Source organism: Ursus maritimus, unplaced genomic scaffold (genome assembly GCF_017311325.1).
Source record: "Ursus maritimus isolate PB19 unplaced genomic scaffold, ASM1731132v1 scaffold_9, whole genome shotgun sequence".
In the NCBI taxonomy this organism is placed as follows: Eukaryota; Metazoa; Chordata; class Mammalia; order Carnivora; family Ursidae; genus Ursus; species Ursus maritimus.
Genome location: NW_024427107.1, coordinates 55097577 through 55120223, shown reverse-complemented (window position 1 = coordinate 55120223; position 22647 = coordinate 55097577). Strand labels below are relative to the sequence as shown.

General features: G+C 34.0%; 1 protein-coding gene across 3 annotated transcripts in view; it reads left to right on the top strand.

The window, feature by feature from the left end:
• CSMD3 (CUB and Sushi multiple domains 3) overlaps nt 1–22647 on the top strand; it is a 1145609-nt gene that overhangs the window by 981407 nt on the left and 141555 nt on the right. For 2 of the 3 annotated variants that reach the window (XM_040625738.1, XM_008689272.2), the window contains 4 exons: nt 73–168; nt 1747–1950; nt 14260–14384; nt 20675–20771. In XM_040625738.1, coding sequence (XP_040481672.1) covers nt 73–168; nt 1747–1950; nt 14260–14384; nt 20675–20771 — 522 coding nt within the window. The remainder of the gene's footprint in view (nt 1–72; nt 169–1746; nt 1951–14259; nt 14385–20674; nt 20772–22647) is intronic. The other variant, XM_040625739.1, reaches the window with a different exon arrangement.

Below are 22647 nucleotides of genomic sequence, written 5' to 3'. Positions count from 1 at the left end.
AAATTAATATAATTTGTTAGGTTTACTGAATGAAATTATTTATGATATCTTAGTGTTTGTTTTGTTGAGTAGGAGAATCACTTCCACTGAGTTCAGGTAATCAGATCACAATTCGATTTACTTCAGTTGGACCAATAACAGCTAAGGGATTTCACTTTGTTTATCAAGGTAAGTGACCCTGTAGCCTAGAAACACACTAAGGAATGATATCAGTTTCCTCATGCTATGTTCAGAGTTATTAATGATGAGATCCTCATAACCATATAGGAGAGATCAAAGTTGTTTTTAGTTTAGTTTTTTTTTTAAGTTTTGCCCTGTTCCCTCCCCCATCACTAGAGCACTGTTACTTTGACCAAAGTCAAAAGTGACCAGTGCTTCCATCATCATTCTCAAGTATGATTTTCCTTACTTCCAACATTTGTTTTAAAACATTTATTTTTTTTTTCTGACAACTCTTCACGCTCTACATATTCTGTTTTCCCCATAGCCTAACATTCTAAATTAAAAATGTGCAAAATTTTGTGCTGATGTACTTAGACATTCAGGAAAATCATTATTCCATTCTAAAATTTTAGTTTCTCATTCTCTCAGGAGATTTCAAACTTTCTTCGTGGCTATTAAATATTTTTGTGCAATTGAAAGCTTGTTTCTCGAGAAGAAACACACAGTTTCTTCTCGCCTTTTATAGACAAGCTTCCACATTATCATTAAAATATTAAGGGCTATAATTTGAAACATTTTGTTTTAATTGTATATGATCATGTAGTAGTTATTCTCAAATGTATATTGAACTTTATTCTTAAAACATTTATAAACATATTTGATACTTTTATTAACTTCCTTTATCCCATTTATGTTGGCTGTAATATTTTACTGTTTCATTTTTAATAATATTCCTTCATTAAACAGTATGTGATATTATGAATTTAAAAAGGCACTATTACAAGTCATATAAGAGGAATCAGTCTATTTGGAATTCATCATATCATTTTTTGGGCTGTTGTCAAACCCTTTAATCCCATCTGTATGTGTTTTAAAAAGAAAAAACATCCTGTTATCATTCTATTTTACTAAACCAAAAAAAAAAAAAAAGTCACAAAGGACATACCTATAAAGTCTAAAAGCAATTTCAAATTTGATATCATATGATTATGAAAATAAAAACTTTTATTGTTGTTAATCTGTCTGACCTCTATTTTACTTAGCCTTGAACATAATTGTCTTCATCAATAACAAACATATTTTGAACAACTAAGTTTGTGAACATACTGTGAAATTAGTAAAATGTTGTGTTTTCTTTTTTAAATCTATGAAACTACTGAAAAATAAAAAGTGACATTACCTTATGTAACCTGACACATGTTTGAACTTGGTATCCCAGTTTAAAAAGAAAAAAATATGTTTTTCAGTTATCATCCCATAAACTGAAATACCTAATTCAAACTATTTTGTTATATTAATAAGAATTTAGTAAAACAAAAAAATAAGAAAAAAAACTTACTTGATGTTGCTTAAAGGCTCAAAAGTAAAATGTTTTCTAAATAAAAAAATCTTGATGACAATAGCAGTAATCATTTTAAATTATATTTTATTCTGTATGAATATTAAAACTTTTAGAAATGTATTTAAGTTGTTGAGTACTGATAAAGAGTGAAGATTTCTTGAAATTTGTTTTAATAGTTACATTTTGAAATCTGTATTTGTCTACCAAATATAAAATTAAAATCAGCAATTATTTGTACACAGCTGTTCCTAGAACAAGTTCCACACAATGCAGTTCTGTGCCTGAACCAAGATTTGGAAGAAGGATTGGCAATGAATTTGCGGTTGGTTCATTGGTTCTTTTTGAATGTAATCCAGGATATATCCTCCATGGATCCATTGCAATTAGGTGTGATACAGTGCCCAATTCTTTGGCCCAATGGAATGATTCCTTACCTACCTGTATTGGTGAGTATGTAAATTTGAATGCTCTGTGATTGTATATATATTATATCAAAATTACTTAATTGCATCTATCAATAATTCTATATCTAACAGTTATGAATTAATTTTTAAATACTTCATTAGTTATGGTGTACCTAAATACGCAAGCAAATGTGGATATTTGATGCAGTTCAGATGTACTGTGATCAATGGAAAACATTTTGTGTTGAATTAGCTGGATAATTTCCTCATTTATTGATTTAGATGTGTGAAGATATATGTACATATTGAATTTGAATGCTACTAATATGGGATTGTTAAAAATAAGTGTCTCTAAAATTTTATGCAGAGATTCCAATGCCAAGATTCCAATATGTAAAGAATTTATATCTCTTTTAAAGACCTCAGAAGCTGATTTTTTTTTAACATATTATACTTTGGCATCAAAAGAATTACAAAATATGCATTAGAAAATAAATCTTTTTTTCATCTATTAGTTATAGATATGTGTAAATAATACAAAATAAGAGATTTTTTCAGTCTCTCACAAGTCTAAGTGGTAACATTTTGAATGAGTGGAACATATAGGGTTAGTCAGAAATCAAATTGTTTAAAACTTCATTTTTGCAAGACTATATCTAATTTAAATTGGTAAATAGAATATACACTTTCTAAAGTTATCGGCTCTTAACCCTGTTAAATTACATGAAACAGATTAAAATATTTACTAAGCCACAAAAAACTTAGAATTTTATATTATTTCAGGATCATTACAATGATTTTTGGCTCTTGCACATTTCCATAGATGTGGAAAAGGTATGTTAGGAAGTTTATTTCTTCTTTGTCCCAAGAGCATATCTGGAAATTATTTTCTTTGATTACAAGGTATTATATATTTTTTTTAAGATTTATTTATTTATTTGAGAGAGAGAGCATGTATGTGGGAAGTGGGGGGCAGAAGGAGAGGGAGGGAATCTCAAGCAGACTCCCCACTGAGCACAGAGCCCTAGGTAGAGCTCCATCTCAGGACACCGAGAACATGACCAAGCTGAAATTAAGAGTCTGATGCTTAGCTAACTGAGCCACTCAGGCACCCCTGATTATATAGTATTATATTAAAAGAAGAATGGTAAAATTTAATCTCAGGTTAAGAAATAGTTCTTGTGTGGGACACCTGGGTGGCTCAGTCAGTCAAGCATCTGCCTTCGGCTCAGGGCATGATCCCAGGATTCTGGGATTGAGTCCCGTATCAGGCTCCCTGCTCAGCAGGAAGTCTGCTTTTCCCACTGCCTTCCACTCCCCCTGCTTGTGTTCCCTTACCCTCTCTCTCTCTCTGACAAATAAATAAAATCTTTAAAAAAAAAAAAAAAGAAAGAATTAGTTCTTGTGAATTGAATTTTTTTATTAAAGTTATATTGGTATATGATTTAGAAAATAAGAGGAAGAAATTTTAAATAAAAGATAAGCAAAATTTTGTTTTTATTTTAATGATCTCAAATCCAATCTTTCATAGAGGGTGACATTATATGCACACATGTAACATATACACTTATAAATATATAAAATGTATTTTTAATAACATCTTGCCATACTTGAAAAGAAACTATATATATATCAATACGTTTAATTTTTAACTTTTAAAAACATATTTTACCATATTTCAACACAGATTTAACATAATATTGACTCATAGTTCATTAAAATAAAGTGTATTTTAAAATTGTGAATTGATATACTAATTTCTACTGAAGAAGGAGTAAAGATAAAGTCTGTTGATACCATTTATAGAACATGTTATTTGTATAGGATATATCTGCTCTAAGTATCATATATTTACCATTCACATCAGAACATTATTAGTGATTGTACTGGGAAGATGGCATAAACCAATGCTTTTATGAATATAAAGAAAGGATGGATGGTCACTTGGTCTTTCTAGGAACTTGATATCACCAACCCCAAAACATATAACTAGCGTATCTCACAGGGTATTTTTCTTAAAACAAAAATTTTAGTTCTGCCCGTTATAATAAATGGAATGTAAACTATTATTTTATTATTCTTTTCTTTGTTGAAAACTACCAAAAAAAATAATTTAAAACACAAGGAGACTATAAATAATTCTTCAACTTTTTCATCTTTCAGCTAAATAGCCACAATTTCTGATATGATTACCAATTACTTAATCCTTTCTATTTGCCAGGTTTCATGCTGAGCCATTTAGATACATATTTAATTTAATCCTTAGAGCAAACCAATTGGAAAAGTTACTTTCAGAATTTACAATTGAATAAACTGAGTTTTAGAGAGGTAAAATAGTTATTTTTTTAAACTGACAGGAGACAGTAGGTGCTGGAGTAGGGGCAGTAAAAATTTTTGATTCCAAACCTCAGCCTGAATGATAAAGGACTGCTTCTCTTCAGGTTTTGATTTATAAGCTAATTCTTTCTTAATTCGATATCTACATTTTATTTATAATGTGAGATTACTTACCCTATTGAAATACATTTTTGACAGTCAATAAGTACAGGAGAACAAATCATCTAAAGTTAATGTTCCTCCTATTTTTTACCTGGCATGGAGCTAGGGTTAATGAAACCAACAGACCTTCCCCTTTCTGTACTTTTATACCCTCTTAAGGACAAAACAGACGTTTCTCCTTTTGAGCCACAATATATGTTGCCTTCCTTATAAAATAGTAATAAATAAATTATCCTAAACTAAAGGGCCATGAGCTGAGAGAAATGTTCCTATATGTCTATGCCAAAATTAGTCATGCAATATGCATAAATCGGAAATTACATTACTTTAAATCAGTTTAATAATTGAAGAGAGACACATGATAATAATAAATCTCTAAAGCCTCACAATGGATTTTTTAATATTTCTCTATAAATATCAGGAATCAGTCATTATTTCTGTCTCACTTTTCTCAGTAATTATTTACATAATTTGTGTCACTTTTAGTTTATTTATGTAGGTATTGATAGAAAATATCAATACCATATAATAGAAGGTAACTAGGTAAGTAGCTGTCTTGATTTAGTTTCGTATACATGATGAAAATTCCTTGAAGATAATCATTTATTATAAAAATAGAATGATATAATGACATCTGGAAACTCATAAACTAGCTCATTAATATTTAAATATCTTTGAAAAAAATCCATTTATTACTGACTGATCCCAGAACCTATATATGCAAAGTACTGAAGTGTAAATCTATAAATTATCCCTTAAAGGTTCTATTTGTGTATTTATCATGTTAAGGGGAAAACTTGTAAAGAATCATGTAAAACTGAGTAAAATCCCCACAGCTGAGAATTGTAAGTTCTCAGCATAAGGGTTAATTAAGTCTTGGGCAATAGTCTTGTGCTCTAACCTCAACACTGAGATGTGGTGAGTTACTACATGATCCTAGAAAATTTACACAATTTCTGATTCTCAATTGCCATATCAATAAATCAGGAAAATAAAAGAATTTCCTTGTAGGTTTATTGTGACTATTAAATGATTTGGCATAGTTCTTGGAACCCTGTAAGTACTCAATAATTAAGTTGTTTTTGTTGTTGCCAAATCTTCCCTTGAAGAATCAGAAGAGAAAACTTTAATTCTAAAGGTATTGGATCTAGAATATAGAATTTACATGCAGTGCTGACAAAAGTCTTGATATTATTTATTCTCATTGTTGATATGTTGTTTTAATAACATTTTAAAGTTAATAAATGTAAAAATTATCTTCCACAGAAGATTTTTGCATCTTAAAAAGCCTAAAAACCTGGACTCCTATCATCCTTTCCAGTTCTAATAATTTACCGTCCCTTGAATGCAGTATTTTTTTTTTTTGCACTTAAACCTTTTAAGAAAGACATTGGAAGAAATATAATATTAATTTTCTTGAGAATAATAGTAGTTATTTGTTAAAATATGCTATTTTGGGAGACTGAAATTTCTATCAATTGACACATTTAAGGACAAATGGTTTAAAAGGAACGGACTTAAAACAGTAGGTGTATGTTCATGATTTGGTTTGTTCTCATTGTTTGCAAGAGTAAAAAATTAAAATAAAGTTAAAATTTAAACAGTGATGAGGTACCTGGGTAGTTCAGTTGGGTTTAGCGTCCTACTTTTAATTTTGGCTCAGGTTATGATCTCACAGTCATGAGATCCAGCCCTGCATTGGGTTCTGTGCTGGACGTGGAGTCTGCTTAAGATTTTTTTTCTTTCCTTCTGCTGCATACTCATTCTCTCAAAACAAAAACAAAGGGTGGGGGATTAGGATAGTCTGGTGATGGGTAGTAAGGAGGGCACATATTGCATGGTGCACTGGGTGTTATACGAAACTAATGAATCATCGAACTTTACATCAAAAACCAGAGATGTACTGTATGGTGACTAACATAATATAATAAAAAAATATTATTATAGGGGCGCCTGGGTGGCACAGTGGTTAAGCATCTGCCTTCGGCTCAGGACGTGATCCCAGCGATCTGGGATCGAGCCCCACATCAGGCTCTTCTGCTATGAGCCTGCTTCTTCCTCTCCCACTCCCCCTGCTTGTGTTCCCTCTCTCGCTGGCTGTCTCTATCTCTATCGAATAAATAAATAAAATCTTTAAAAAATATATTATTATAACAAAACAAAAACAAAACAGTGATTAATACAATTGTAATTGGCTTTGAGTATATATATATTTAACAAAGATGTGCATTCATTTAGTCTTTTCCTCTGTTCTTAAAAAGTTAAAAAAACTGCATTATCCAAAAAAATTTCTTTTGTCCATGAAAATATGAAAATGAGATAGGGTTAAAAGAAGAAAGAGTTAAAAGAACATTAAAAAAGGAGTAAAGCAAGAAAAATGAAAGAACATTTTAGGAATAAGAAAGGGAAATGAGAGGGGCGCCTGGGTGGCACAGTGGTTGAGCGTCTGCCTTCGGCTCAGGGCGTGATTCTAGCGTTATGGGATCGAGCCCCACATCAGGCTCCTCTGCTATGAGCCTGCTTCTTCCTCTCCCACTCCCCCTGCTTGTGTTCCCTCTCTCGCTGGCTGTCTCTATCTCTGTCAAATAAATAAGTAAAATCTTTAAAAAAAAAGAAAAGAAGAAAAGAAAGGGAAATGAGAAAAAAAGAATATATTGTGGGATAAGGAGAATTCTAAACCCTAAACATAAATGGATTTTAGTTTAAAGCAGAGGAAAACCCCTACTCTATATTATTACAAAGCTTTTTGTTTGTATCTTAATGAAAGAAGATGTTAGTTTATTTTTGTTTGTTTCAAGTTTTTATTTAAATTCCAGTTATTTTAACATAGGTATAATATTAGTTTCAGGAGTATTACAAAACTTTTTCATATATGTCACATCTATCAATCAGTTGTTTAATCCCAGTGTTTTTGCCATCAGAAATAAAAATCCATGTAAATAGAAGGAAGCTGATGCTTTTCAACTATGGTCATTCAGCAAGGACAAAAGCTCCTAGCAGGCACTAAAGCCTATCAGACTTCCAGACTGGACCCTAGTTCATGGCTGACATTCAACTTCCTGAGTAAATGTTAGTGTACTTTTCCCAACCTGACTAGATTCAGCCTCACTTTCTACTTTAAGGGCAAAAGATGAACTACATGGGAGCCATTGCAGTCTGTCTGTCAGAAGTCCGTCTATTTGTAGGTAGGTCCCTGGCCTTTTTGAGAAACCTGTCGCTGTGTCTATGGAGAGTCTGAACATAGAACAGACTGTTTTATTTTGCATTTGTTTGAAAGTGCATACCTAGAGATAGAAATTTGAACAGGACACTTGTTTTCTGCCTAGTCCGCATGAAAAGGATTACTTTATACCATTTGAGAAATAATGTACACCCTGTAGAATAGGTGTAAATCCAGAAAATTTAATATATAAGAGAAGAACCTGTGGTATCAGTGTGAGACCAAAAATAGAAAGGTGATGATTCTAAATGACACTCAGATGATAACTCAGTTTAGGTTCTGCCATTTGGTCCAACTGCTAATCTCTACATAAATGAAAATATACCTGTATTTCTATTTTTAATTGTAAATATTTCTGGCTTCAAAATGTTCTGAATAAAAATAATTGTGTCTGAAAATATTCAAAAAAGGAAAAGGTTTGATGTTTTAAAGATTCAAATATGAGAGTCAAGTACACGGTCATCTTTAGGTTAGTATCAAAACGTTATCTTTAATTTTATTATTTTATTTTTTTAAGATTTTATTTATTTATTTATTTGAGGGGGTGAGGGGAAGGAGCAGAGGGAGAGGGACAAGCATTCTCTGGCTGAGTGCGGAGCCCAACCCAGGGCTCGATCTCATGACCCTGAGATCATGACCTGAACCAAAATCGAGAGTTGGATGCTTAACCTACTGAGCCACCCAGGTGTCCCAAAGCATTATCTTTAATTTTAGTTCATTTTCAACATTTGTTCATGAATAAAGTATTAATTACATCAAGATCTTTGAACTTTCTGTTTTTTCTGCTTGGAACATGCATTCCCAAAGGTATCTTTTAGGCTTACTACGTCACTTCATTGAACCTAATAATCTTCCTTGAACATCCTATCCAAAATAATTTTCTGCTACCTTCCCTCCATTTGTTCTATACCTTTAGCCTGCTTTTCTTTAATGACAAGCATCTACCATATTATATGTAGTTTGGGTTTTTTTTGTTTGTTTTTGTTTTTTGTTTTATTTTGTTTTGTTTTTAGTTTCTTAATCTTTCTTGTCCTCCTCTGCCCTGACACTGTATTGTTTTCATGTTCCTTCAAGAGAGGGCCTGGGATCTAATGGGTGTTTAATAAACATTTGCTCAGGGAATGGATTTTAACAATTAACTGTGATCATTTCCTGAATTCTTGTAGAGGTCAAACAACTGGACAATTCCTCAAGTCCAGGGCCCATGTATTTTCAATTTCAAGCTTTTTATTTTTTTATTTTTTGTATTTGTTTCAGGGGTGCAGGTCTGTGATTCATCAGTCTTATATAATACCCAGTGCTCATTACAACACATATCCTCCCCACCAGGTGGTGATGCTCTTGCTCACTTTGCTTGCTTACACCTTTACGAGCCATTGGAAGTTTGGAACTCTTCTGACAATATTTCTGTAGGAAAGAGACATAGGTAAAACATAAACAATAGATTTACATATTATATGGGTAGTTTTATTCTGAGAGAGAACAAATTCTCTATTCTTTACAGTTTAGATATAACCTTTGACAATCTATTTACCAGATTTTATCATTGTATTTTCTCTACCTTTACTGTTAAGTGAATGCTCAGCTAACAACTTAAGCCAAGTGAGTATCCGTTTGAAACCAAAGAAGGCAGCTTTCCACATTCCTAATGATTTCCATCTCCACTATATTAATTTAGTTTCACGGTTCTTAATGCTGTTACCAACACTTTCCTTTTTTGTTGTTGTTAGAGTAAAACACAATAAAATGTTCCATAATTTTGCAAAAACAGACTGAAATTAAACTCTATTAGTCATGGTATGTGAGTGGTGCTTATAGTTAAAATGGTCAAATATTAAGGTAGGGGATCCACAGGTTTAAATGACCAGTATGTAAATGATATTTAGTAATCTTGCACAAATCTATCATATCCAGCCATCCTTAGGCAAATTATAATAAAGTACAATGATATTTTGATAAGAACATTGGACTTGGAAAAAAATATAAAACTGAAAAATATGCCAAGACTGAGTTTTTATCTTCCAAATTTGACATTCTTACACTTCAGATTTCTTAAAATTTTCAGTCTCATAAAACTCCAAGCTCTCCTCCCTCTGAGACTCTGTGATTCAAATAACCCCCTGCAGCCACTAATAGCTCTGACAATATATGGCCTTAGGCATAAGTACTTTTGTTAGTGGGAGGTATCTTTTGAAAAGCCCTGAACCTGCCATTTATTGCCTTTGGGCGAAATGTCTTTAATTAGCTGCTTATCCCATCACCTTTATCTCGTTGCCCCCCCTTCCACCCAACATGCAGAACCTTTAGAATTCCAGAAAGAAGTTTTTTTACTTGTATTAGATCCATGGCAACACCTGTTTATATCATCTTTTCTTAGAGCAGGAGAGAAATTGATGAGGAAATCAATCAATACAGGAGCTGAACCCTCATTCACTGATTCATTTATTCATCCATCCATTCATCCATGAAGAGGTTACTCAAAATAGTAATAAATAGCAATTAGTATTTGTAAGAAGCACTATTAAGCATTTTCTTTTTTAATGTTGATACCAACACCAGGAGGTAGATAAGATTAGTATTTCTCTTAAGATAGTAAAACCTCTGTGGTTTAGAGATAAAAGCAGAATTAGGATTTGAACCCAGGATGCTTGTCTAAAGCCTGTTCTCTTAATAATCAGTAGGGAAATATAGATCTTTTAAAATAGGAAAAAAATATTTGGGAAAGTAACATACATGGGAATTGAAACTTTATAAAGTATCATGTGTATAGTAATGCTTATCTGGGGATACTTTTATAGTATATTTATATATTGTAATATGAAAATTTATATTGTTATATATGGCTTGTTTAGGAAAATACTGGGAGAAAGGAATAATGCAGGAACGATGAAGAGGGACCTGTAACCACGATATTTACACAGATATACAACCAGTCTGTTCAACAAGTATTTAGTGAGTGCTTACCAAGTGTCACTTTCTATTCTCGCTCTGAATAAGAAGATAAGATTCCTGCCCTTTCGGAGTTTACATTTTAGTAGAGGGAAATTGAGCAACACATCAGTAATGTGTTCTCTTTTTTCAGATAGTGGTTATGTACTATGGGGAAAAGTAAAGAAAGGGCTAGAGGTCAGACGAATACATCCAGGGCTGTTTTATATCCAAATGAAATGAACAGAGAGGGTTGTAATAGTCTTGGAGGTAAACATACATATAGACTGTGAGGCAGACACAGATCTTGACATGTTTAAGCCATAGCAAGAATCCCAGGTGTCTGGAACAGAATGAATGATGGCAAGCATGATAGAAGAGTTTGGGGGGCAGAGCAGAGGCCAAGTCATGTGGACCCTCAGAGGCCATGGGAAGTTTGACTTTTCTCTAAGCAGTGAGGGAATTCATTGAGCTAGGGAATGATGTGGTCTTAGTTTCTAAAAAATCACTGTGGCCAGTGTAAAGAGGGGTGGAGTAAAGCAAGAAGACAGAATGGAAGGCAATTGCAATAGTGGAGAGGAAAGGTAATGGTAATTTTGATAGGAAAGTCATGATCAGGGGTGAGAATTATAAGCTTTGCAATTTATTTTTTTTAGTGGAGATAAGGAAGTTTACTGATAGGTTGAACATAGATATAAATGTGAATTTGAATATAAGGAAGAGAAATTAAGATAAATGAGTCCTAGATTTCTGGCCTAGAGCTAGGTGAATGTTAGTCACATTTACTGAGATGGAGAATGGTAGAGGTAGAGGACAATTTCAGAAGTATTGTTTTAGACATATTAGTTTTCAGATACTTATTAGGCATATTATTGCAGGATTCTGAGCAAAAGTCAAAATTTGAGATAAACATTTAGTAGTCATACTATATTGATGACATGGAAATAGATACCATTTTTGAGGTGTGATGGTTAGAAAGAAAAGAGAAGATGGCCTAGGTCAAAGAGTGCTACAACATTTAAAGGATCAGGGGAGGAGGATGAGGCAGAAAGAAGGAAAGAGAGAGAGAAGGAAGGGAAGGGAAGGTAGGGGAGGGGAGGGGAGGGACAAGGGAGAGGAAGGGGGGAGGGGAAGGGAAGGCGGGGAGAAAGGAAGGGAGAAAGAAAGAAAGAAAGAAAGAAAGAAAGAAAGAAAGAGAGAGAGAGAGAGAGAGAGAGAAAGAAAGAAAGAAAGAAAGAAAGAAAGAAAGAAAGAAAGAAAGAAAGAAAGAAAGAAAGAAAGAGGAGAGGGAGAAAGACTGTGAGTATAGCCAGTGGTATAGAAAAAGGTAGAATAATGTGGTGTCTCCATGGCCAAGCAAAGAAAGGCTCAAGGTAGTTGAAGTGATCAACAGGAAGAGATAATTACTCATAGATTGAGTAAATTGAAAATTAAGAATTGCATATCACATTGTAACAAGAATATTCTGGTGACTTTGGCATAGTCATTTCAATGGAGTGAAGACAAAGGCCTGATGAAATGGATGGAGGACAGTCGGGAAAGTGAGGAAGAGGGGATTTGTCACTGTGGTATCAGGGAACGAAGGGTAGATGAGTTAGAAACTTGGCACCACAGTGAGCCGAGTTCCAGACAAAAGTTGATTGCTTCATCTTCTCAGACTTCAGTCTATTGGAAGAGACTAACATATAAAAAGAATACGAAAACATAATATGAGCTATACTGTGATAGAGTTGTATAAGAAAAAACTTGGTGCTATGGAAAACTATGGGACACTTAACAGATAAGGGAGTCAGCAAAGAGGTAGAGAGGTAAAGTCAACATCGAGTGACGGTGGATGGTAGTGCTGGCTATGTGGGAGAAGACATACCAAATCACAGCCTTAAGAGAGTATATTAGTTCAGTAGGCTGAACTGGGATGGGGGATTGGGATGATGACATATTAGGAAATCATGGGTGCATATAAACCTGGAGATGTATTTAGAGACTGATAAAGTTAACTGTGTTTATCTGTGGAATTGAAGCCACAGGGAGATTTTTGAAGGATTTTCAGTAGTGAAATAACATGATCAAATTTTAATTTTAAAAAGGTCATTTTAGTAATAATGAGACATATTACATGGATAATATACCCACCATAACGAGGTCCATTGATATGATTAATGTAGTAACCTAGAAATAAAATGAGAGTGAGGTAGGATAGTGTCAATGGAGAGGAAGAGTTATCTGTATTTTCTTTCAACTCAGAATCAGCACTTCGTCAATCATTTATTTTTAATCTGTTTTGGGGGTGAATCTCTATTATAGAATTCTTCTTCCACTCCTGACATGTTAATTCTCAAGTCATCCAAAACTGTTGGTTTTGTTTTTAAAGGAGCTAATTTTTTTCTGACCAATTTAACCTGAATTAATATATAACATAAATTTATAGGAAATTACAACAAAATGGTTTTCATTAAAGATACATTTTTACACTGTTAAAAACGTTTGTAGCACTCTTTTGAGCAATTGTCCTAGGTTTTTCATTAGGCTTTGAAAGTAGCAGAAATTATTATTAACTTTTTAAAAATTATTATAAAAGGTATATCCTGATATCTCACTCTTATAACCAGACTACAACAAATGCCCAAGGATCAGAGTACCAGTGGTATCTAAAATAATAATAGTTGTGAAAGGAAATTGTAAAATGAAGTACAATTTATTGACCTCTCATTGTGTTCCAAACAATGTGCTAGCTTCTTTATGTATGTTATCCTATCTATATATTTTTCACAAAAGCCCTTTTTAAACAACCACATTATCATTTCACATACAAAGTATCTGAGTTTCAGAGAATTTAAGGAACGTATCTAACATCACACAGCATTTAACATTGTAAGTTAGGTCATGCCCAGAGCCAAGCTGATAGTATCAGTGGTATGAGAATTTTAAGATTAGTACTTTTAAAAAGTGATAGAGGCCTTTATTGACTTCAGAGCAGGTCTACACACTTACTTTTTCTTGTCATATTGTACTGGCAATAACAAGACTGGCCCCATATCAAGTCTCTTTCTTCCACTGAAGGACATGGAGTCTGGAGCCAAACTTCAGCATTCAAATTTCGTCTTCATCTCTTACTAGCTCTGTGATCTCGGGCAAGTTATTTAATCGCTTAGTGACTCTATTTCCTGTAAAATGAGGAGAATATTTATTTATATCTCATTGGATTGTTGGGAGGCTTTAATGAGTTAAAAATCTGTAAATTGCTTAGAAGAGTTCCAGGCGAACAGTAGGCTCTGTATAAATGTTATTAGCATCTTGATTACTCCTGAAAAGATGCTATTACTCTTTAAAGGATGCATAAAGAATAAAGTGACAAATATAAGATAATTCTTCAAAAAATTCTATTTCTAGATATGAGCAATTTTAATGCAAATGTGCCAATGCATTTTTTAGTAATATACTGGAGATAGGCTGTCATTGAGTTAATTGTAGTATGATTTTAGATATGCCATTGTAAGGTTATCCATTCATGTTATCTAATTATTTTTAAAAGTTTTTAGGGAGGAAGATTTAATTTTCATTGTTCTTATGAGTTTTAAAAAATAGTAAGATTTGGCTGTGTTTGCAATTCTAGTATCTGTCTAAGATGTTATCTCTGACCTTTTCTCTTATTTTAATCCTTTGCATTAGAATTAACTCCCTCTCTTGAATTGTTTTACTTTTAGTGCCCTGTGGTGGAATTTTAACTAAGCGCAAAGGGACTATTTTGTCTCCTGGATACCCTGAGCCTTATGACAACAATCTGAATTGTGTATGGAAGATCACAGTGCCAGAGGGAGCTGGCATTCAAGTAAGAAAATTTAAATTTTTCTCCTTTTCATTGTATGTTTGAAGTTAATCCTTTCAGAGATGACAGGTTGCAGGTTACTTCTAAAGGTTTAGCCAATGCTTTTCACTGGCACGGTTGAATGTAAATAGAAAGATACTTATTAATTTTTCCACCGGCAGAAAACAGAAAACCAATTCAAGAAGGCATAAACAATAAGAAAAAATATGTTGCTCTACATGACATGGAATCATGGGGTAAAGGTTGTTTATTTCAGAGGTTTAGTTGTGTCCTTCTCGATCCCAGGTTTTTCTCTCTCTCTCTTCTCTGAGATAGCTTGTTGGCTTAGTTCTTAAGCTTCTTTTCTCATGATCTCGAGATGGCTACAAAAACTCTAGCCACAATAGCTTTATGCAGCAATGGCCAGTAGCCAAAATGGAATGTTTCTATCTTACGTAGCTTTACAGTGGTTAAAAAAACTTTTTAGAAATCCTTCCAGTAGACTTTCCCTCCTGTCCTATTGATCAAAATTAGAAGAATATCCATTCCTAAGCCGTATACTGGCCAGTAGCAAAAGATCTATTATGATTTGGCTCAAACAAATCAGTATTAAGTACCTAGATTAAGCAAGGGGCTCAGCTTCCTCTGATGTATACTGTCCTCATTTACTTAAACAAAATCAGTTCTCTGTTAGCAAGGAACTGGGATGGTAGTCTATTGACAATCAATGTGATATAATATTAGTACAACTGAGGAGGAGAAATTTGACCAGTTACTCTGTTTTACAAGGAGATTGTTTCTGGGTAAATTGATGGCATTTTACTCCTGATTCAGTATATATTCCATGGAAAGTAATTATTCTTCACAAAATATTACATAATCTATATTTCATAAAACTAACTTGATTACTTCTCCAGTTGAGTCGTAAGATTTTCCTTTGGAAACTTGAGATATCTATCAGCTATGGAAAAAGTAGTCAAGAAATCATTCATTAAAACTGAAATTAGAGAGTAGTATAATTTTCAGTTAAAAAAAATCACCTGTTTGAATTTATCTTTATAATTTTTCAGAAAATTAAAAAAAATCACTTGACGGGTATTAGGAGTAAAATAAGTCAGTAAACCAATGAGAAAATATGAAATGTATGTTTACAGTGTTTTAAGGCTATTAAAAATGAAAAGACTATAGATCTATGCTTATATTCTTACTAGCTGTACTGTCCTTTTATGGCCAACTTGTATGTAAAATTCAGGGAAAACCAATCAATCCTGTCTCATCACTGGTAGAATGAACAAGGATTTTTATTTGAGAGAGAGAGAGAGCATGCATGTGGGGAGTGGGGAGCTGAAGGAGAGGGAGGGAATCTCAAGCAGACTCCCCACTGAACACAGAGCCCAAGGCAGAGCTCCATCTCAGGACACTGAGAACATGACCAGGCTGAAATTAAGAGTCTGATGCTTAGCTAACTGAGCCACCGAGGCACCCCTGATTATATAGTATTATATTAAAAGAAGAACGGTAAAATTTAATCTCTTGGTTAGATATCTAACTGCCCACTGGGTACTTTCAGCTAAACTTCTTGCTGGAATTTCAAATTCAGTCTGTTCAAAATTGACTTCATGATTTTTTCTCATTATTATGGAACTTCTCCAGTGTTCTCTGTCTCAGAATGAACCTCTCATCCATTCAGTTGCACAAGCCAGAAATCTTGATGATTTTTTTTTTCCTTCTTCTGCTCTATACAATGAAATATGTCAGTGTCAGGTCTGTCTTTCACAAATCAAATAAGTCTATTTCTCTACATCCAGATTTTAATCACTTTAGATTGGGTGGTCATCATCCCTCTCCCAGGTTCTTTTTCTCCTCCAATCTATTCCTCGGAGGGCAAAGAGAGTAACCTAAAATTAAAAACCTAATAATATCACTTTCCTGCTTACAATACTTCAGCTGTCCCCTATATCCTTAATTCCTTGACAAGTTGATTATGCCTTTGTGCTTTGTCCTCATTTCTTACCTCTTCTGTTTACCCTATTTTAGTTCTTTATAAAAGCTCTCTTTTGCCTTTGGGCCTTTGTGCATGTTGTTCCCTTTCCAGACAACACTCTCCTTGATCTCCCTTTATTTGGCTTATTCTTAGTCATCATTTCTGTCTCAACTTAAAACAGTTCCTGTGAAAGACTTTCCGTGAACTTGAGAAAAGGTTAAGTCCCATGCTGTATGTTCTCATAGGTCCCTGCGATTTCCCTATTACAACACCCATCACATTTTACTGTTACTACTTACTTACTTATCCATAAGCTCATGAGGGTACTCAGTCTGCTCTGGCAGCTAGCACACTCAGTAAATATTTTTAGAATGAACCAATGAATACCTCCCCAAGCAGTGGAATTTTAGACTATTTTAAGGAGTTAAGACAGCATGATGAACTAAGAAGACATCTGCAGACAAAGTACATTGTATGTCACTTGTCCTAGCCAAACACTGTTCAGAACTGGACACTTAATATAAATGACACTATAAAATATAAAATCTTTCACTGAGGAAGCATTTTATTTAATGATCACACTTTAGAAAACATTTTGAATTTAACAGAACATTTATCAAACTTATAAAGTGTGAAGCATACTGGATTTTTATTTTTAAGTACTCTAAAGGACTGCCAAACACTTTTTTTCTAATTAACCTCTTATATGTATGTTAATTTTAGACATATCTCTAGATCATAGAAAATTATATAATACATACACATATATGTAAAATGTTAATTATATTTGATATTTCACTAACTTTACCTAAAAGCTACCTGACTACTACATCAGGTTTAAAACAATGCTTATTTTATTCTATTCAGTTAGGATGAAAATGTGTGTGAATAAAGAATTATATGAATATTCAATAAATCCTGTAGGAGATGAAATGGGATAACCAGTGGTGGAAAGAAGAAATATTTAAAATGCTGAAAAAGTTACAAATAACATAGAATGATTGAACTGTCTTTAGAAATACCCTCAACAAATAGAGTAATTTGTTATATTAAGTTTACATGAGAAGTTTGTAGGAACTAGTGTATTCATTTGTTTGCCTGTCTATTTTAGCAAAGTATATTGATGGAGAATTCCAAACGGGCTATAATAACAGAGTTATCAAGTGAAAGAGCGATCTTTATGTGAATAACCATGGGAAAACAATGTTCGTTACTTAATTGTGTCAATTTGTAGAATCATGATCATGAGCTAATCTAACAAGCAAATTAAAATGAGATTTGAATGTCTATATGAGGAATATCTGGTTTTAGTGATTGGAAATTCATTGCCTCATAAAGCTATCCTGTTACCATGATGGACCACTCCATCTAATGCAAAGTTCTTCTAAATGCTGAATCAATAGCTGCTTCTTTTTAAATCTTTTACTTTGACTCTCATTTGGCTTTTTGTCATTGTGGGTCCTCACTCATTTACTTGAGTCTTCCATACCCTCTGTTTATTGTGCCAAACTACATTCACAATTTGCCCAGACTCCGAGTGGTAAATTGGGTTAGTTTTCTGTGGCTGCTGCAAATTACCATGTACTTGATAGCTTAAAATAGCAGAAGTTTATTCTCTCACGGTACTGGAGGCCAGAAGTCCCAAAGCAGTTTTACTGAGCTGCAACTGAGGTGCTAACAGGGCTGTGCTCTGACCCTCCACTCCTCCCGCTGCCCAGGCTCTAGGAGAGAACATTTCCTTGCCTCTTTTAACTTCTGGTGGCTCCTGGCACTCCTTAGTGTCTGCTATATGACTCTATTTTTTGCCCACATGGTCACATTGCCTTCTCTCTTCTGTCTGTGTCAAATCTCCTTTGACATCTTTCTTATGATTGTATTTAGGGCCCATTTGAATAATCCAGGATAATCTCCCTATCTCAAGATGCTTAGTTTAATTGCATCTGAAAGACCTTTTTTTTTTTTTTCTTCCATGTAAGGCAATATGTATAGGCACCAGGGATGAGGACCTGATATTTTTGGTAGCCAGTATTCAGGCTGTCATACATATGTATCCAGAATTAAACAGAATTTCTTTTTCTCATTAAGGTAATAGGCTTTCCTACAGATGTCTTCATTTTTGTTCTCACCGCCCCTCTGATCTCCATAACTCAGGGAAAAAAGTTAAATTATTCTTAAGTCTTCCCTCTCACTTCCCTCCCTTATTCAGATTACACAAAAACCGGTAACTTCCCCTGTAGCAACACATGTGACATCTCTGTCCCCCTTTCTACTATTTATTTCTGCCTCCAACCTACTTCAGTCTTTCATTGCTTCTCACATAGACGATGCAGTGGACACTGAAATTGTCCTTTCACTTGTATCTCTTTCATCTAATGCAGTGTAGTACTCAAAGCAGTTCTGATTTTGCTTCTTCTAAAGCCTTCAGTGGACTACTCGATTGCCTAATTATTGTTGTGGTGTTTAGTCTTTATAGTCTCTTGGCCAGTCTGTCTCAACTAAGATACATTAAATCTTTTATAAACACTGGACACTATTCTCAACTAAAATTAATTTAATTTTTAAAATAATTCCATGAATCAGATACCTTTACTACTACTACGATGATTTATATGAGTAATTGAAGTCATAGAAAGATTAACAACTCTTCTAGGATTACATGGCAGCCAGGGGAGGGAGCCAAGAAGCTGCAAATCCAGGCGTCCTAACTCTGCAGTCTCTTGTATTTATCCACTAAGCTTACTCTTTCTAACTTTTCTCTACTTTTCCTAACTTTGCATGCATATTTCCTCATATGTAAATACCTTCTGTGGCTAAATTGGATTACCAATGGTTCACTAAATCCACCTCATGGCTTGCCCCCTCTACATTTTTATAACTCAATAATTTCTTGCAGTGGAAAACCTCTCAATACGTTAAGCTTATCGCAAATGTCAACTCCTGCATGAATCCTTACATTTTTTTCTTTTCTTTTCCTTTCTCTTCTTTTTTCTTTTATTTCAGCTAAATATGATCTTTTCTTCCCCTGAATTGTAGGAAAGGAAAATTCAGGTATGAGGAGAGAATTGATCCTTGTTTAAGGAGGTGGTGATAATATTACAGTCATACAGCTTTAATTCCATTCTTCTCCCTGTCCTGGAACGTTGCCATTGGGCCTAATGCCTGTCACACAGGCGGGGTATCTGTTGCCATGTGGCACTCACCCCTGGAAAAGAGGCACCAGCATTCACTTGACGGGAAGAATGATGAGGGTCTCTTTTGTGGATAAGACATTTTTAATGAATGTAATTGTTATAATTATTTAGCGAATGAGTGCAGTGCTTACAATTATAACAGACTTTAGCTAAATAAAATGAATTTATTCTAATAAAGTTAGTCCTTCTCTTCCTCCAGAACAATAAAATTAGCTACACGAAGAGAAAAAGGATCACATCCACAGTTGTGGGGGTCCTGTGGGTTCTTGCGAAAGCTCAAGCTGTGCCAAGTGAAGTGCAGCAAAGTAACACATGCCTCTTTCTTTAAATAAAATTTAATAGACATGAGAGAATTGTTCTCCAGCATGTACCCCAATCAGTTATAAAGTATAATTTTGGTCATCCATATTGAGACCTATTAAAAATGTGCATAGGGAATAATAATGTTAATTTTTTTAATGAAAGGAAATTGAGCAAAAGTTAGGCAAATAAAGGAAAATAAAATGTATCCAGTATAAGCCTAGTTAAACTGGCAAGAATCTAAAACTACAGAACACAAAAATTAACCATTTGTTTACAACATGCTTTGGGATTCCTGGCACTAAGACATTAATTAACCCAAAGCCTTTATTTTTATTTTTTTAGATTTTTTTTCTTTATTTACCTTAGATACATAGAGACAGAAAGACACAGAGAGTGGGGGAAGGGGCAGGAGGGGAGGGAGAGGGACAAGCAGACTCCCTGCTGAATGGACATGGGCTCCATGTGGGGCTCCATCTCATGACCCTGAGATCATGACCTGAGACGAAATTAAGAGTCAGACACTCACCTGACTGAGCCACCTAGGTGCCTCTAACCCACAGCCTTTAATAAAGAGAACGCTCTGAAATGGCAGTAGATATTATCAATGTTATACCCATAGTGAACACTGCTAGGTGCCCCATAGGCTCTCTCACCAAAGTCAGCGCATGTAGGCCAGTGCTACAATGGCAAAGATGAGCTCTGTTAAAATCCTTCTATGAAGGGCCACAATGACATGGTCCCAGCTTGGAGTTCTCTCTTCTAATGAGGTGATAAGGGCTATAATATTAGCATCTTGTTAGAAATATGTTTTCTTATCAGTAATTATTATTTTACAGGTGCAAGTTGTCAGCTTTGCTACAGAACATAATTGGGATTCTCTGGACTTTTATGATGGGGGAGACAACAATGCTCCACGACTTGGAAGTTATTCAGGTAAATAGAAGAGCTGAGCTTAATTAAAATACAGATATAATTAGGAATATAAAAATCTCTCTCTCTTTTTAAAAGACCTTCCAGAACTCTGACTTAGCAGTTTGAATTGCTTTTTATAAACTATACACAGGGAACTAAATTACCAGGTTAGAAGTTTGAAAGGCATTAAAGGTAATGACTTTGAAATTGCTATTTAAAACCTTGCTATATTCTTACTATGTTTATGTAATTATTTATTGATTCTTTTATAGTAATATTTTCAGCTGAGCTGTGATTCAGGAATAATATGTGTGCCCTTTTCTTTTAAATAGTTAAAAATTAGACAGTGCTTGGTAATTATGCTCTATCTACTCAATAGAGTGTTACCCAGCCATTAAAATAATTTTAGAGACTGTGTAACAACATGGTGAATGTTACAAGGTACTGTTGAGTGAGAATAAAGAGAATATAAAATTATTTCTATGAAATGAATAAAATTATATAAAGTTAATATATACCCAGGTACCAAGACCAGAAGGTTTTTTAATTTGTTAAGGTTTTTAAAGGTAATTTATGCAATAATCTATCAGCTTTTTCCAACATATGAAGAGTGAAATCAAGTTTTATTCTAATTTTAGCTATACCTTTAACTTTAATATACTTTTTAAACATAGACATAAGAACACAGCTAAACCATCAACTTCTACATTTCAGATATACTTAAATCAGTGTGAATGGTTTGAAGTTTTTAGTAGATTTTAAAATAGAGTATGATAACCAGTTTTTCAGCATCACCATTGAGAAAAGGAAAGAAGAAATATCTGGAGTTAGAGTGACTTGGTTTAGTCATAAGTAGTATTTTAGATATAAATTAAGGTAGAAGTCTTTCTTGGAAGAAATCTCATAACATTTGTCTAGAATAGATTGGGGGTAATACTTTCTTAATAATAAATAGAACAATGAAGATAGGGGCGCCTGGATGGCACAGCGGTTAAGCGTCTGCCTTCGGCTCAGGGCGTGATCCCGGCATTGTGGGATCGAGCCCCACGTCAGGCTCCTCTGCTATGAGCCTGCTTCTCCCTCTCCCACTCCCCCTGCTTGTGTTCCCTCTCTCCCTGGCTGTCTCTATCTCTGTTAAATAAATAAATAAAATAAAATCTTAAAAAAAAAAAAAAGAACAATGAAGATAATAAAAATGACAACAGCTATTGATTTATCAAGGGCTAGCTCTATTTGAGGCTTGTCATACATTTCCTCATTTGCTTTTTCTAGCAGTTCTGGTATGTGATTGAAGCTTAGAGAGATTAAGTTGCTCGAGGTTGTACAGCTAATGTTAGAATGACACTGGAGCCCAGCTGGTGTGACTCCAGAGCCACAGCTCTTAATCACTAAGATTCTCTAGGAAACTAAGGGCAGGTCGAGTTTACCTCTGTCTTCAGTGATTCAGTGAGGATACAATTGACAGATAACAGGTTGAAAACAAACAAACAAAAAAACAATTGTATGTTCTATAATGAATCAGTCCTGACTTCTTTTATAGAAGGATCAGTGGGTGGGTAGGGTCCACAGAGTTATACCTTAAGTAACTAGTTCCAGAAAAATTTTGCAATACTATCAACTAATATGCTTCTTGAAGTTATCTTAAACATAGGATTGACACTTATTTTTCTGCTTGTCGTTTGAAACTGCTTGAGTTGTAATATTAAGGATCTTGAACTATTACTCAATGTCAAATAGTCAAGAAGTAATTGGTTCAAGCAGATATTTTATGTTTTCAACTTAGTAATTGAATAAAGTCAAGTTGATTTCCTTTAAAAATTCAGGAGTACATCATTACAATGGATTTGCTGGGAGACATGGCTAACACTAGTTTATAATTGGGATTTTTCAAACACTA